Below are 14,870 nucleotides of genomic sequence, written 5' to 3' on the forward strand. Positions count from 1 at the left end.
CAGAATTTAGTTAGACTGAGTACATTACCTTTGATATAGGAACAAGTTTTGCACTCAGATCTTTAAGAATGGGAAATTCAGGCTGGAAAACCCACATTTGCCACAAACTTGAAACGACGAGTGTTGCAGGATTTGGATTTCTGATGTGAATGGCTTACATTCATATTAAATAAAATGTTTTGAGAAAGGAGATTCACTTTTAAAGGGTCTGTCTTCTACAGTAAAGCAGATATTTCAGAGGATTCAGGTCCTTTCTGTGTTTCCGATTGGCAGGGCTGCAGACCTCCTCTTGGCTTGATGGCGTATGGAGCAAAAGGGCTTGCAAAGCTGCTGACATGCAGCTAAGAGCAGGGGTGACAGCTTGGTGGATAAGAGCTTTTCAGGGATTTTGTACAATAAAGATGAGAGTACAACACAGGGAATTAGAGCTGGGGGAGCAAGGAGACACACAAGGAACTATTCAGTGACTTTGGTTTCAAGAATTAATGAAATGCATCTTATTTATAGCATCTTATTTGTAAACTGTTACCAATAATATAATTTTCTGATTTTGATTTTCTTTTCACAATCCATTGAAGTTTCCCTGTGATCCTAGAAAATAATTTCAGTCTTTTTTCTAACTGCTTTCACTTGCTGGTCTTTAGGTTATCATGGTGATACTGTGTTTGACTTCAAAGAGGAGAGCATCTTAATTTTAAATCTAATTGTTTTAATTAAATTATTAAGTATAATGAGAACTGATTCTGTTGACACTGGCTTCCTTAGAATATCCATTTTAAAAGTGGCTGCTCAGCTGTACGTGATGAATAAAATAATAAAAGTAAATAAAATTTCAGCTTTAAAAATAAGTGTTGGGTTTGCTTTCCACATTACAGGAAACAGAGGAAATGGTGCTGGAAGCTCACAGACAGGTGATGCGCTTGGAAAGGCATTGGCATCTGTAAGTAGCAGTTAGAATATTCACATCTGAAAGATGTGTTTTGATCATTGCATCCATTATTTATGTGTTCACTCATTTTACAGTATCAAATCAGGAGTTTTCATGTATGACACTAAAATGATGTACTATTATACAACATCATATACTAGATGAATGCCTATAGAAAGCAAGTGGAAAATGCTTTTATTCGTAGATGATTTGTTCTGACTTCCTTTTTTTCCTTCAGGTGATGCAAAGATTTAGGGAAGATATAGTTTAGGAAGTTTTTTAAACAAAGTAAAAGATAGTCATAAAAAGTTTAGGTTTTGATTTTTTTTCCTGTAGTGTTCTAGTTAAATATTTTTAACATTACTCTTAGAGCAGATCCTGCCTCAAGGCCTAAAATGTTTTCTCAGTGGCCTTATAAAACAGTGGTTTTGAATGTTGTGTTGTGTAGCTGTAATTTATGGAACAGCCATTAACATGTTGTATATGCATGAAGTTTAAACTCTTAACTCTTGCTGGAATAATGTAGATAATGTAAAATGTTGGAATTATTTTCAGTCTGCTGAAAGCTCTGTTTGCATATGTGCTCATCCACCAATTAGTTTTTGCATTAATACAGTCAGATGTACTTTTTCATAAAACAGTAATTTATACTGTATAGCAGAAATTTCAGCGTTAGGAGTGGTGCCTGAGGGAGCGCTTTTTATTTCTTGTACATAGCAAATAAGGAGACTAAGTCTGATTTAAAAGATAGAAATGACTGCTTTGCAACCCTGAAAGACCGTTCGTGGGTTGGTTTCTGCATCCTTCGCCTCATACCAGGGGAGGCAAATGTGTATATTGTGCAGATCCTGTTACCCTTGCATCCCTCAGAGGGTCATATGTTAAAAGATTACCAGATCTGATAATGTCTGTAATGTCCATATTGGGTAGGAGAACTCTGACCTACTGGCTTTGAGGAGAAAAATGCTGTCCCTGCTGGTTTGGGGGATTCAGCAAGTAGATAACAATTCATGAGTCCAGAGGGCAGTTAACACTCTTTTTGTCTGTTTGAGACCTGTCGGAGAAGAACTGGGATCATTTTGACTCCTAGAAATAGCAGTGCTTACGTACTTCAGGGGGTTCGCTACTCCGCAGATGTACTGGGATGTCTGCACTTCCGCAGCCTGACCAAAATTTCTGGTGTTAAGACTGACACACGGACCAGTTGGACTTTTGTGGGACTTGGTGTGTTTTCCAGTACGCTTTTTTTTTTTTAAAGTATTTTCTCATCCATTCAGGTAATTTTGCCCAAGTCAATAGCTGAGAAAACCAGGCTGATGTTTTGAGGAAAAACTCTAAATATATTGCGAGTGGAAGTCAGGGCAGAAATGTTTAATCTAACTGGTGGGTGGGCTCTGGTTGTCATAGAAACTTGTTTCTGTCATCCCGTGTTGTTGCTTGGCAGGAGCAGCCAGGTCATTCCATAAATCATTTCTGTCATAGCTGATGGTGATGCATTCCATCTGCTCTATCAGTGCATGCCATAGTCTGCACACTTCAGATCCCTCGCCTCATCCATCTGCTTCCCCCGCGCACCCTTCTCGCGCTCGCAGGGCGCGGGGAGGAGGGAGCCGGCTCTCCGGCAGGTGAAGCTGCTGCACGCTGCTTCCGATGGCCAGTAAAACAGCAATATTTTTCTGTTTGAACAAAGTTTTATTTAAATACTGCGATTGTCTTGACTTCTCCCTCCTCCCCCCACCAAGGACAACGCTGTATGCCTTTCTGCTTGGGTTTTAAATGCTAGCACTGCAACTGTTGAGAGGAATTTCTAGTTCTAGAATTCTGTTGATGTACATCTCACAATAGGCCTTTCATGTGCGAAACATCAGAGGATACGACATTTGTTCTTCAGTTTAGGTATTAAGGACCATACAGAATAGTATGTGATTAAACATGTAAGGCCAGATAATACATTTGCAAAGGTTCTTTTATTTTAGGTTTAAGCCTGGATAATTGTGGTCTTAATCTCAGGGTAGGCAAGAAAGAGAATTGTACATGAAAGTATTTACACAAAGTTCCCAAAGCCCTGTGGATTATGCATTAGTTTGGATAATGAACTAGTATAGATAGAAAGAATAGAAAATCTGGGTATTCGTGCCATTTCTAATGTGTTTCCCTGAACATTTGCCAAACAATAACCCTTTAAGATTGTGCCCATGGAGGGTTATATGGCAGGAGAAACATCTGGTTTATTTCATTGCCTAATGCCAAATCAAAACACTTGGTCTTTAATTTAGAGGAGATCAAACAGGAGGACTGTTTAACTTTGTTGATTATATCAGACCTCTTTGTGATAACTTATGTTTTGATTCCTACCTCAGAACCAGGGTAAAGGCCTTTGTACGGTCTCGTAGTTAAATAGCCACTGGTCCGCTCACAAAAGAAGAGAAAATGTAGGGAAGTTGACTTCTAAAAGTAATTCATGAATTAAGTTTCTTTGTTGCTTTAGACTCAATAACATTAACATAACAAAGCCTAACTGAAATGTACACTGTAGTGTTTAAAAAATTGGACTAACAGCTCCGAGGTTTGGCTCTGCAGGCTCTCAATTGTGCAGCTTTTGTCTAAGAGCCTTTTCATTAGACCCTGGCATATTGGCACCCCGCTGATTGGAATGGACCATGACTGATAGGAGGAGGAGCCTCATTTGTTGCAGTAAAATGAGTCATGTTACCGTTTAAGCCTGGCAGAAGGTGTCAGGGTTGTTCATCATTGGTCATTTAACAGCACAGCGGCCAGGGACTGCATGCAGAATCAATTCTGACCTCGTCTTTCAGTTGGGGCTTTGGTGTAACGTAGGTTTTCTCTCTTATAAAATACAGCAAATAAAGCCAGCAGGTAGAGTGGTGGTAGACAACCAGTTTCAAAGGAAACTTCGTGGCCTTTGTTCTGACATCATTTTAGTTTTCAGTATCTTCTCTGTCTGGAACTCTCTACAGTGTCTCTACAGACACCCAAGATTTATTTTGATACTTGTGTACAATGCATGAATTTCCTACAATGCTCTGAGATGGCTTGTTCTTTTAAATATATTTTCTTTCTAGCATGTATGAAAAGGAGGAGGTATTTCCATTAGGGAACTGATGGGCTTTTCTAGTGAAAAAGTGTGATAGGCCAGGAAGGAGCATGTGGTCTGTGGGGTCCTGGTTTTGTCCGTTCAAAAAACAGAGTAGGCAGCTTTACCAAGTCCCAGTTTATTGTCAGTGTAAGTGCTGAGATGGCATATTGTCTGTGTGAGACAGACACCGGCGCCGCACACTGCCGGTGAAGGGTGTTCAACCACCATCTGATGACTGACAAACCCTGGTCTCTGCTCAAGTAAAACAGGTTTGAATTGGTGACCTGTGAAAATACGTTCTAAAGTCCATAGTCAGCCTCTAAACCTATTCAGTTCCCTTCACAAAATGAGTTTTTCCAAGAATCTTGAAATTTTAAGTTTTAATTAAAGCTTTAAGCATTATTTCTTGTGTTGTTCGTCAATACTTTTTAATTAGATTAATAGCAAGGAGTGAATTGTTGCAAGTTGAGGTTTAATATCTTATGGGAGCAATTGGTGTAAGGAGGAGGAAGAAAAATGGTATGTGCTGCAATACATAGCAAGAGCAACAAAATCTCAAATGGTTTTTGTTTAATAGGTACCAATAGTAACTAGAGCTGACTGCTTTCTTGATATTTTTCTCTTGTGAAGGATTAATTTTTAGAAGATAACATACGTTGAGTGCTAAAATCTTTTCTGTCTCTGAAGTTTGGGAAGTAGTTATTCCTCTGCGTTTTCCTGAAGTTTTGTTTATTATAATTATCGGTGTACTGTTAACTCTTGCATATAGCACTCCCCTTCAATGGTAAAAAAGGCTGTAATTTCTGCTGCTAAGGGGAGATCGGTTTGAACTTGTGTCACTATCAAATACAGGCTGTGCTTATTTTGACAGTGGCTGGAAAATGAAAGTTCTCTGGACATTTTAGAGCATTGAGTGTAATAAATCAGGGCTGTGATTGAAGGATCAAATTGTTGTGTATTTTTTTAATCAATCCAGCACCAAGAGGGACACTTAAAAGGATTAAAGGGATTCCCAATAGCTATTTTTTACTGTGTGTTATGATGTTTATTGATACACGATCTCTTTTGTCTGTTGGTAGATTTATTCTCCTGATCATACCAGCAGTAGTTTTCCATCGAATCCATCAACACCAGTTGGATCACCATCGCCTCTTACAGGTACAGGCCCAGCCATTTGTCAATAACTTGTTTGTTGTTTTGAAAACATCCTGTTTGGAATCACAGTGAAATCAGCAGTAGCTTGCTTGCATAATTACTTCTATATTTTGTTTATTTTTCCATTGTACTAAACCCAGATGTATAAATCCAGATTGTTAAATATTTTGTCATGAGCATTCACTTAAATCCTGGCAACTGGCGTTGAAAATTAGCTTATTAAAATAATCTTTGAAAACATTGAATGACCATATACTATCACAGCTATAAAGATCTGTACCGTTGGAGAGAAATAAGAGCGATTTGTTTGGTTTTTTTAAAGCTATATGTTAGAACTCTGCAGCAGCTTTCAGTGACAAACACAGCAGATGTGTGTTCCCTCTAATGAAAATATAGTAGACTATGAGACTGTCCAATTTTTACAGAGGATAGCTTTTCATTCATATCTTTCATGAATGCTTTCATTCTATGGCAGAAGAATTTCTGGCATTTTTCAAACTGAATGCGCTGTATTGGAGCCACCTCTGTCACCTGTGCTTTGTGTGTTTGTAGTGTGGCTGTGGGAGCAGCATTCCAGCGTGGAGATGAGCTGTGGGCAGCTGCCTGCAGCTATTAGTGGGTAGTGCAGCTTTCGCAGACACTGTGGCCTCAGCTGTCTAGTAAAAGTTGAACAGCTGTTCTCCATATAGAGGGGACTGTGAAAGCTCCATTGACTTAAATTTGTTGTTTAACAAAGAACTGGAATTACAAGCAAGATGATGTAACTTTAACCCTGTTCTTTCCGATAGTGCAATTTGTTAAATTATTTAACGTTTATACAGCAGTCTGGTCTCCCATTCTCTGTTGATTAATACATTCTTGCAGACTTCTGGCTGTTGGTCACTTTTTTGCAAGGGTGTTTTGCTTTTTATAAAATGATTAACTTATATTGAAAGGTGTACAGAACGAGCTTAGCTGAACACTTTTGTAATCTAGATGAACAAATTAGTAAAGTTATTACATGTAAAATGCATTCGTATATGTGTGTGAACATGCATATCTGTATATAGTGTGTCACTTCAAAAACTTCCATCATCTGTACTTCACTCATGTTTACTGGACACTTGCTCCCTCCCCACACTGGGATGGGGGAGAGACTCAAAAGAGTAAAAGTGAGATAAAGGCTGTTTCATAGGTAAAGCAAAAGCCGCTCACACAAGCAAAGCAAATCAAGGGATTCATTCACCGCTTCCCATGGGCAGGCAGGTGTTCAGCCATCTCCAGGACAGCCGGGCTCCATCACATGTAGCGATTACTTGGGAAGTCAAACACCATCACTCCGAATGTCCCCCCTTTCTCCTCCTTCCCCCAGATTTGTGTTGCTGAGCATGACATCGGATGGTGTGGAATATCCCTGGGGTCGGTTGGGGTCAGCTGTGGGGTCCCACTGTGTCCCCTCCCAACTGTTAGTGCACCCCCAGCCCCCTGGCTGGTGGGACCGAGGAGCAGAGGAGGCCTTGACTGTGTGTGAGCCCTGCTCAGCAGTAACTAAAACATCCCTGTGTTAGCAAGGCTGTTTGCACCACACATCCAAAACACAGCCCCATGCTTGCTGTTACAAAGAAAATTAACTTTATCCCAGCCAAGACCAGCACAGCATGAAAGCGCCAGATAATTTCTAGTTTTAAAATACAAATTTCAAGTCCCTAAAATTTGGCTTTTCTCTTTGCTGTTGATGCCTTTGTCTGTTGAAACCTATATCAAATGTGAAACTCTGCAGAATTTGCTCTTTGTGTTCTTTATCCTGGATTCTGATGGCTGAGACAGTAGTACATACAAGCAAGTGATGTGGAAATCCTTCTCAGGCACAAACTTGGCATCTGCTTTACAATTATACCCTCCCACCTCACCTCCTTTAATTCCAGTGATACAGAATTTATCAAGCCTTTGGTAAATTGCTCCAGTAGTTAATTACCTTCATTTATGAATCTGGACTTTTATCTTTATTCCCAGATGAGTCACTAAGAACACAGTGAAGCACAATGTAAAGTAGTTACTAGTATATTTATTGCTATTTTATACTCCTGGTAGCCATTTTCTGTCCTGACCCAAAAAGTTATTGCAGATAAAACAAATGTTTTATGTATACTAAAATAATATATTTTGGAGACTTTTAGCCTTCATTGTGATTTTCCTTGTTGGCAGTTAGTTAAATATAGAATAGTGCGAATGCTAAATAAACAAAGAACTAAGTCATAATTTACCTATCCTTTAATTGTAAATTACAGTAGGAGCACTCTATTTGTCATTTAAAGCATTGAGAGAGAGTCACTTCAGGAGACGCTTAGTATATGAGCTCGTGTTTGGCTGTTCTGTTACTGCATAAGGACTAAGGAAATATTTTTATTAAATTAAGTAAAAGCTTTGAGAACAACATGATGAAAACCCCCAAGTATCATGAGACAATAGTGTGTCTCATCCTCCCTGCCCTCACTTAATTTCTAATTGTACATAAACAAGCCCAGAGCTTAGCTTGGTGCTAATGATTGTGTATACGTATGTGAAGTTTATCTACAGATCCGAATGGCGGGAGCCCTGGTATTTTAAGAATCCTCCTCCAGGATCAGCGTGGTTCAGGGGGTTGGGTGGGTTCTGAGGATGCAGCAGCAGCCTCTGCTGAGCGCGGTACGGGTGCGTGCTTGGGCGGGCAGCCGGGGGATTAGTGCTGGGGAGACTCCGAGAGGAAGAACAATACTCCAGTGATTACTGCCGGTGACCCCTGTAAATCCTGACACTTGCCTGGCTTATTTGTTTTTTCATGCCGCTGTGTTGGTGCTGCACTAAAAGCTGCAGTTGTTAATTGCAGGGCTTGTGGTGCCAGGATGCTTTTTAACATAATGGGTGGATTTCATGCGCGAACTTGGAGGAGGGGGAGCGGGAGGAGGCGAGCAGGGAATCGGTGCCATCTGGCAACCTGCGCAGGCACCGCTCGGAAGGAGCACGAGCGTTACCAGAGGTGTGATCAAAAACTGCAGATTGCAGTCGGGTTGCTCGGCTGAGAGAAGGAGTTGAGTTTTCTCTCCCCACTTTTCTGTAACCGGTTCCTCTCTGCTTAATATTCAGCTGATGCTTTGCTGTAGGAAGTAGTACACTCAGTCCTGTTAGTAGTGAGCGCTCGTTAAGCCCTTGAATATGGTCTTGTCTCTACAAATTGAGGTTTGACCAGCTCAAAATTAGAACATTACACTGAGCCAAAATATTCTGAAGTTGTTGCATTAATTCTTTGCAAAAATAAGTGGAACTCCAAGCATTATTCCCAGATTCAGGAATGAGAATAATGTGGAGGGAGACTACAGACCCAGACCCGGACTAGCTGTGTGAAGTGAGAACTGGTAATTATGAACTTACTCGGTAATGTCGTTATATTTTTAAAGAGAAATGCAGCACAGTTACGGCAGCTCTGGGCTTTTATGAAATTTGAAATGGTTTATTGTTTTTTTTAATTAGAAAGGAAATATTTAGGTATTTTAATAGCTATGCAAGCTGTACTCTTTTTGTTAAATAAAACCCTTTCTTTAAAAGATAACTACTTGCAGCTCTCTGAACAAAGGCTCTGTAATGTTATTAAACCTTTTCCCAGTTTTCCAGACATACAGCTCTGGCTCTTATTGAAGGAACAAGCCCACAGGCTCTTCCTTTAATGAGCTGCTTTGGATTGTATGTCCATAATTTATTAATGTAATTGCTTTATTATTACATTTGTATGGCTGAAAGGAAGCTGTCTCTAATGGACATAGAATTCATGTAGTATCTTTATAAAAAATGCATTATTAGTTGGTGAGAAAAATACATGTTGTAGTACTTCAGGCTTTTTTTTTTTAAGTACTGCTTTATTAGTTATTGCATTTCACATCTAATTATTTCTAAATTTTACATAGTAATTAGGTGTATTTATGTCATTAGAATGGATATGTATTTGAATTTGCAGTATATAAGTAATATGGATATAATTGTCGATTTCTTGCATAGTCAATGATTCTTTATCTGCCAGTTTACCTTAAATATATCTGAAAAAAACCAAATGGGAATAACTCGTCTTTACTCTTCTAAACTTGGAACGCATTATAATCTAAAATGATACAGCGTAGAACTAGACAAGATGAAGAAAGGTTTTAGAAGACTTAAAACCTAGATCTTACTTGGAAGAGAGGTGTCATAAGAATTGTTGTCCAGTTACCCTTGTTTCAGTGTCTGATTTCTTTAAATATGTTTGTTGTATATTTTAACACTATTAAAGATATACCTACATATACTGAACGTAATCTGAGGAAGAAAGAATTCCGCAATCTTGTTACGGTGACGCTGGCAGAAGGGAGGTATTTCAGATACGGTGCGTGTGTGTTTAGGCCACTTTTTTGATGTTGAAGCACTTTGAGGATGTTGCTGCTTTGTCATTGATAATGTGTCTAACCCAACAGATGCCAGGATATCAAAATCATCCCTCAGTAAGGCAGAATGAAGGAATTTGTCCTCCTTTGTGTACCCATGTTAGCTTACCTGTGTGCAGAATGTGTTGGTTTAATTATGTTGAGAAATACTGTGTCTCTGCTTCCCACTTACGCTGCATAAATCTGTGCGTTAACCTGGACGATTTTGACAGGTGCCAGTCAGTGGTCTAGGAGTGGAGGACAAGCCCCCTCATCTCCCAACTATGAAAACTCTCTGCACTCCTTGGTAAGAACTGTTGAAAGCAACACAGTGCTTTTTACTTCAGGGTTGAAGGCTTGGTTTTGTGTAAATCCTGCATCTCATTAAAGCGAACAGTAGGATAGCATTACAAATGAATTCTTCGCTAACAAATGGCCTGTTCAGCGGAACAATATAAGACGTGCAGGGTGTGTCTTTCACCATCTGTTCCTCGGGCATCAGGCTTCTGTGCTGAGGACAGCTGGTGCTAAAGCGCTGTTATGAGATTCTGGTACCTTTTCACAAATCCATAGCTAATTCTTATCTAAAGTTCAGTCTGGAGAAAAGATAAAGACTTCATGCCTTCGCATTTGCTTGTCCTTCCCCCTCTCTCCCCGCAGTGCTATAGTCTCTTGGGCCTGTTCGCATTACACTGTCAGTGAAGTATTAATATTTTTTATTTGTAGTTATTATTTGTCACTGGGGAATGTTCATTTATTAATTAATGAAACGTTTTACATAAAAACACATAGGAAATAATCTACAGCACTGTAAATTTTCTTCTTTTGGATATTCAGCAGAGCATTTAATTTACTGACTTCTTTCTTAAATTCCTGATACAGCATCAAGAAGGGGAAAAAATTGTGGGAAGGTTTTGATTACCCGTTAATATTTCTAGTTTCCACAGATGTGATTTCATTTTTTCTGTCTAACAAGAATGAATTTAAGTTAAATCAGTTTTCTTCAGTATTTTTGCAATTAAATATGATTGATATGTACATCTTAGAGTCCTAACTGCAGTGTTAAATATTGGCCTTTTCTTATCTTAATATAATCAGATCTCTGTTGCATTAACTTCACTAACAATTTATTGCTGACATGCACATCAGCTGTTTCCTCACCTCTTTTTTGAATTAATCTTAACCTGTGCTTTGCTTCCTGTTCTGTCTTGACTTTGCCAGAAAAATCGAGTTGAACAGCAACTTCACGAGCATTTGCAAGATGCAATGTCCTTCTTAAAGGATGTCTGTGAGGTACTATTTCACTTTAGATGGTGCCTTTTTGTGTTTCAATTAATGCTTCCTTCAGATTTCCCATTAAAAATGTAGTGTAGTGTATGACCCATCTTCTGACTCCCGACATTCTGCTATTTCATTTTCTAGAGAGCTGCAGCATCAGAATTGGTTTTGCTTTGGGGTTTTTTGGTCCTTTTTTAAAGAAGAGTAATTTAAAGACTTTTCTGCAGTAGCATACAGAACTCGCTTTTATTTCTGAAATATCTAGTCTGTTTACAGATCCATTTTAGAAAATGGTAACGTTTTGGCCCGTTTTTTTGTAATACAGGTTCTCAAAAAGCCTCTGCCTCTCTTAATTGTTACCAATGTGGTGAGGCCGACTTTCTCATCATTCTTTCTTGTCCTGTGTTAGAGGGCTTATTTTGTAGCACTTCCTTTTTTCTTGTTCATGCCATGTAATAGAAGCTAAGTAACATTAACCTTATAATAAGCTTCACTTCAAAAGCTGCCACCTATTTGTGGAATGAGTGCTATCTCAAGCAAAATCTCCAGATACCTTCTTTTTCCTGTTTGTTTGTAGTGCTGGTAGGTGCTCTCAAAGTCTTTCGATACCGCATTTCACCTTCTATCTTTAATATCTCGGAGGTAGAAGCTGTTACGGTAGGATGAGGCTGCAGATGTGCTGAGTAACGGCTGTTCCTGTCCCGCTTAACCCCGACAGCAGTCTCGGATGGAGGATCGCCTGGACAGACTCGATGACGCCATCCATGTACTACGGAATCACGCCGTGGGGCCTTCAACGAGCCTCTCCGGTGGCCACGGAGACATACACAGTTTACTGGGACCATCCCACAATGGGCCAATTGGAAGCCTGAACTCAAATTATGGAGCATCCAGCCTTGTAACAACCACCAGACAAGCATCAATGGTAAGGATATTTTTCAGACTTGTGTACATTTATGCAAAGCAATTACAGCTGATGTGTTTAAAATATCGTAGAGCCCAGGGAGTTAAAACTGGACTGTAAGATTAATATTAATCAGGGAGAAACTGCTCGAGATTCTTGCAGAGGAAAAGATGGCAGAGAACTTGCACCTGCTATGGGTTTCCAATTAGAGGGTTGGGGTGGGGGTGGCAGAAATGAGGGGGAGGAGGAAGATGGGAAAACTTAGACTTTGGCCTGGTCAGTGGCCCATAAAATCCTGCTGTGACCATATGCAGAAAGCTGAAACTTTCTGCTGAGAGCATTTCAGCTTATACATGCATTTTTTCCAGATGTGTAATAATTGGCAGAACAGTTTTCTCCTTGAAATGGTGAATAGGGAGATTGAATGGGAAAAGCAGTCAAGAAGGACTGAATTTCAAGTGTTCTGGTCTGGAAAAGCTGTTTATTGTAAATTGGAACTAGTCTTCAATAGCAGATGCTGGCAGAGGACTGGGAGGAAGCTGTTGGAATGTGGAACCATAGTGTGCGCAGGCTCAACATTTAAACTTTTTTTCTAAATGAAAAGGAGTTTGAGCACAGCTGTAGTGCGAGTAACAATGAAGAGGAAACAACTTTTACATTAATCCCCAAGAAGAGTGAAATAATTCAGTCCATCTCTTCTAGTTCCTTCAAAAATGTGGACTGTTCTGAAAAAATTTAGTCAGGCTTTTCATAGCTCAGAAATATGTTAAAAGCATTATCCAGTAAACGAAGTCTATTTGTAGCACTGCTCACTTCCCTTTTTCTTCCTTTTCATTCCTCTGTTCTCAAAAGAGCTTAAAGGAAAAAGTGCTTTTTAAAACATGCTTATTTTAGTGGTGCCATGTGTTTGCATGTTTACAGCATAATTTTAAAGACCAGTTACACGCTGTGAAATTTTCTGTTATAAAACAGATTCACAGCTGGGCACTGTGTGATCAAGGCAAAATTTCACCTATCATCAAAATAATTAGGTACCCCAATTGCTGAAGGGTTTGTATTCTATAAAGCAGAATTAGTTCCAGGCTCTCCCATTTGCACGTCACACATCCATTTTTATTAATTTCAGAACCACTGCAGTAAACATCAAAAAGACCTGGTTACTTTCTACAGGCTGCGTGTGTCTGGGGGCTCTTGGGGAGGGGGGCTTTCCAAATGCAGATCCAGCTTCAGGTTTCTACACAAGTTCACAGTTACTTTTAGTAATGAAGGAAGTGATGCAAAAATACTTTAGAATTTTTTTAATACTGCCTCATATTTCATATTTAAAGAATGTGGTTAAAGGGAACGTTTTACAGTGGTCTGGGGCAGCCTGAAATTTAGTCATACAAAATAAAGCTTTTTTCCTAGGTCTTAATGTTGTGGGGCCAAGTGAGTGACTGAAGTTGCAGTGACAGTGTTGTTCTCTAGATGACTTGGGGAGCTTTCCAATACTGCCAAGCCAGATAGTGCCAAAATGTACACAAAAATCTCGAAGCTATGATAAATATTGGATCAACTCAGTTTTTATTAAAATCGGCGACAGTGGAAAATTTCTCTCCAAAATGAATGAAGGTTCCTTGATCTGCTGTAGTTTAATGTAGTTGTGAAACTTAAACGTAGAATAGACTTGATTTGTCATCTAATGATTGATCTGCAGTTTTGATCGCAGGATACTTGCTGTCTGTTAGAACTAAACTTAGATCAGGAAAATGAAAAAAGTATTTGCTTATATATGTCATCCTTGGTGGGTGAAAACGAGCCTGCAGGTCAGTTTTGGCTTGAAAAGTGAGTCAGCTAAAGAATTTCTTGGATTAACCTTAATTTTGTTACATCAGAATAATTGGCCCCCCCGCAGGCGTCCTGCCGCGGCCCGGCCGGTCCCACCGGGCGCCCTTTGACATCGCTTGCGATTGCAGGAACTCAGCGTGGCTTAGGCTGGGGTCCTGAAATAGGCACAGGGCAGAGGTTGGCACATCTGGCTCCAGTGGGAGCTGAGGGCTTTGGTAGTGACGATGCGTTGCAGTAACCCAAGGATGAGCTGTAAATCTTACAGTATTCAATGATCAATTAATTTCAAATGGTACTTACTTACTATTTGTTTTTCTGGAAATACCAAGTGCAGGAGAGCAGAGAATTTGACACACAATCTGAACTATAGGATCTAGATGTTGTTCAGAAATGAAAAATACTTTACTTTAGAGGACCCCTGATCAATTTTGAGAAAATAATTAGTATTGGCTAACATAGTGAGCAATGTCAGCATTGATAAGGCTGTTTGCCTGTTTTTGTTTAACGTGATCGTAGGGGTTTTTGGTCAGGAAATGTTCACTGGGATTCAGCACTAAATGAAACTTCCTTGTCAAGGGCAGCAGGATCTTTATACCAAACATTTCTGTTCTTTGGGGAAAAAAATAGAAAAGAAATAAATTGAATTTCTCTTGAAGAAGATGATATTGGCAGAAGGAGCTAGGAAATGAGTAATTTAACTCCTTTTTATGTAATTAGTGTAACCAGACATGGTTTCATTTTAACATTTGCTTAATTTTTGAGCCAGATTTATTTTAAAACTCTAGTTGACTTCATTTCCTGCTCTCTCCAAATGGTCTTGTTTTCTTTTTAGCTGGGCTGGCCATTAGACTTACTCAAATAGATTTTTTAATATCTCAAACTCACCGAATATCTGCTAAGTGGCCTTTGAAGTTGATTTGTATTTTATTTCATGTATTATTGAAAAGTTAAGAAGTAATACTCTTTTTGTTCTTATTCAAGCTGCTTTTTATTTGTCATTATAATACAATGGAAAAAAGAACAGCCTGAATTGATTAAAAATAAATAAATAAAAGGCCTGGAAACTCAGTTAAGGGTGAAACTCAATCCTTAAGTCCCAGGGTTTCTCGCAGGTATAACAGGAACCAAAGCGAGCGGGTGATCCCCACCTGCCCGGCGGTGCCTGCGCGGTGAAGCTGCTGCGCCAGCACCAGCCTGAGCTCCCGCTCCCAGCCCGGCCGGTCAGCGCCTTTCTCTGCAGAGATTGTGCTCCCACCGAGTGACTTTGAGCTGCCC

At 39.5% G+C, this 14,870-nt stretch overlaps 1 protein-coding gene across 8 annotated transcripts in view; it reads left to right on the forward strand.

Annotated features, from left to right (window-relative positions):
* The window catches only part of TCF12 (transcription factor 12), a 160,012-nt gene that overhangs the window by 132,974 nt on the left and 12,168 nt on the right, over positions 1–14,870 (forward strand). For 5 of the 8 annotated variants that reach the window (XM_082060687.1, XM_082060685.1, XM_082060686.1 and 2 more), the window contains 5 exons: positions 876–940; positions 5,105–5,183; positions 9,820–9,893; positions 10,808–10,879; positions 11,583–11,789. In XM_082060687.1, coding sequence (XP_081916813.1) covers positions 876–940; positions 5,105–5,183; positions 9,820–9,893; positions 10,808–10,879; positions 11,583–11,789 — 497 coding nt within the window. The remainder of the gene's footprint in view (positions 1–875; positions 941–5,104; positions 5,184–9,819; positions 9,894–10,807; positions 10,880–11,582; positions 11,790–14,870) is intronic. The other 3 variants (XM_082060688.1, XM_082060692.1, XM_082060689.1) reach the window with 2 other exon arrangements.

This window comes from Streptopelia decaocto (genome assembly GCF_964273445.1).
Source record: "Streptopelia decaocto genome assembly, chromosome: 9".
NCBI classification, from domain to species: Eukaryota; Metazoa; Chordata; class Aves; order Columbiformes; family Columbidae; genus Streptopelia; species Streptopelia decaocto.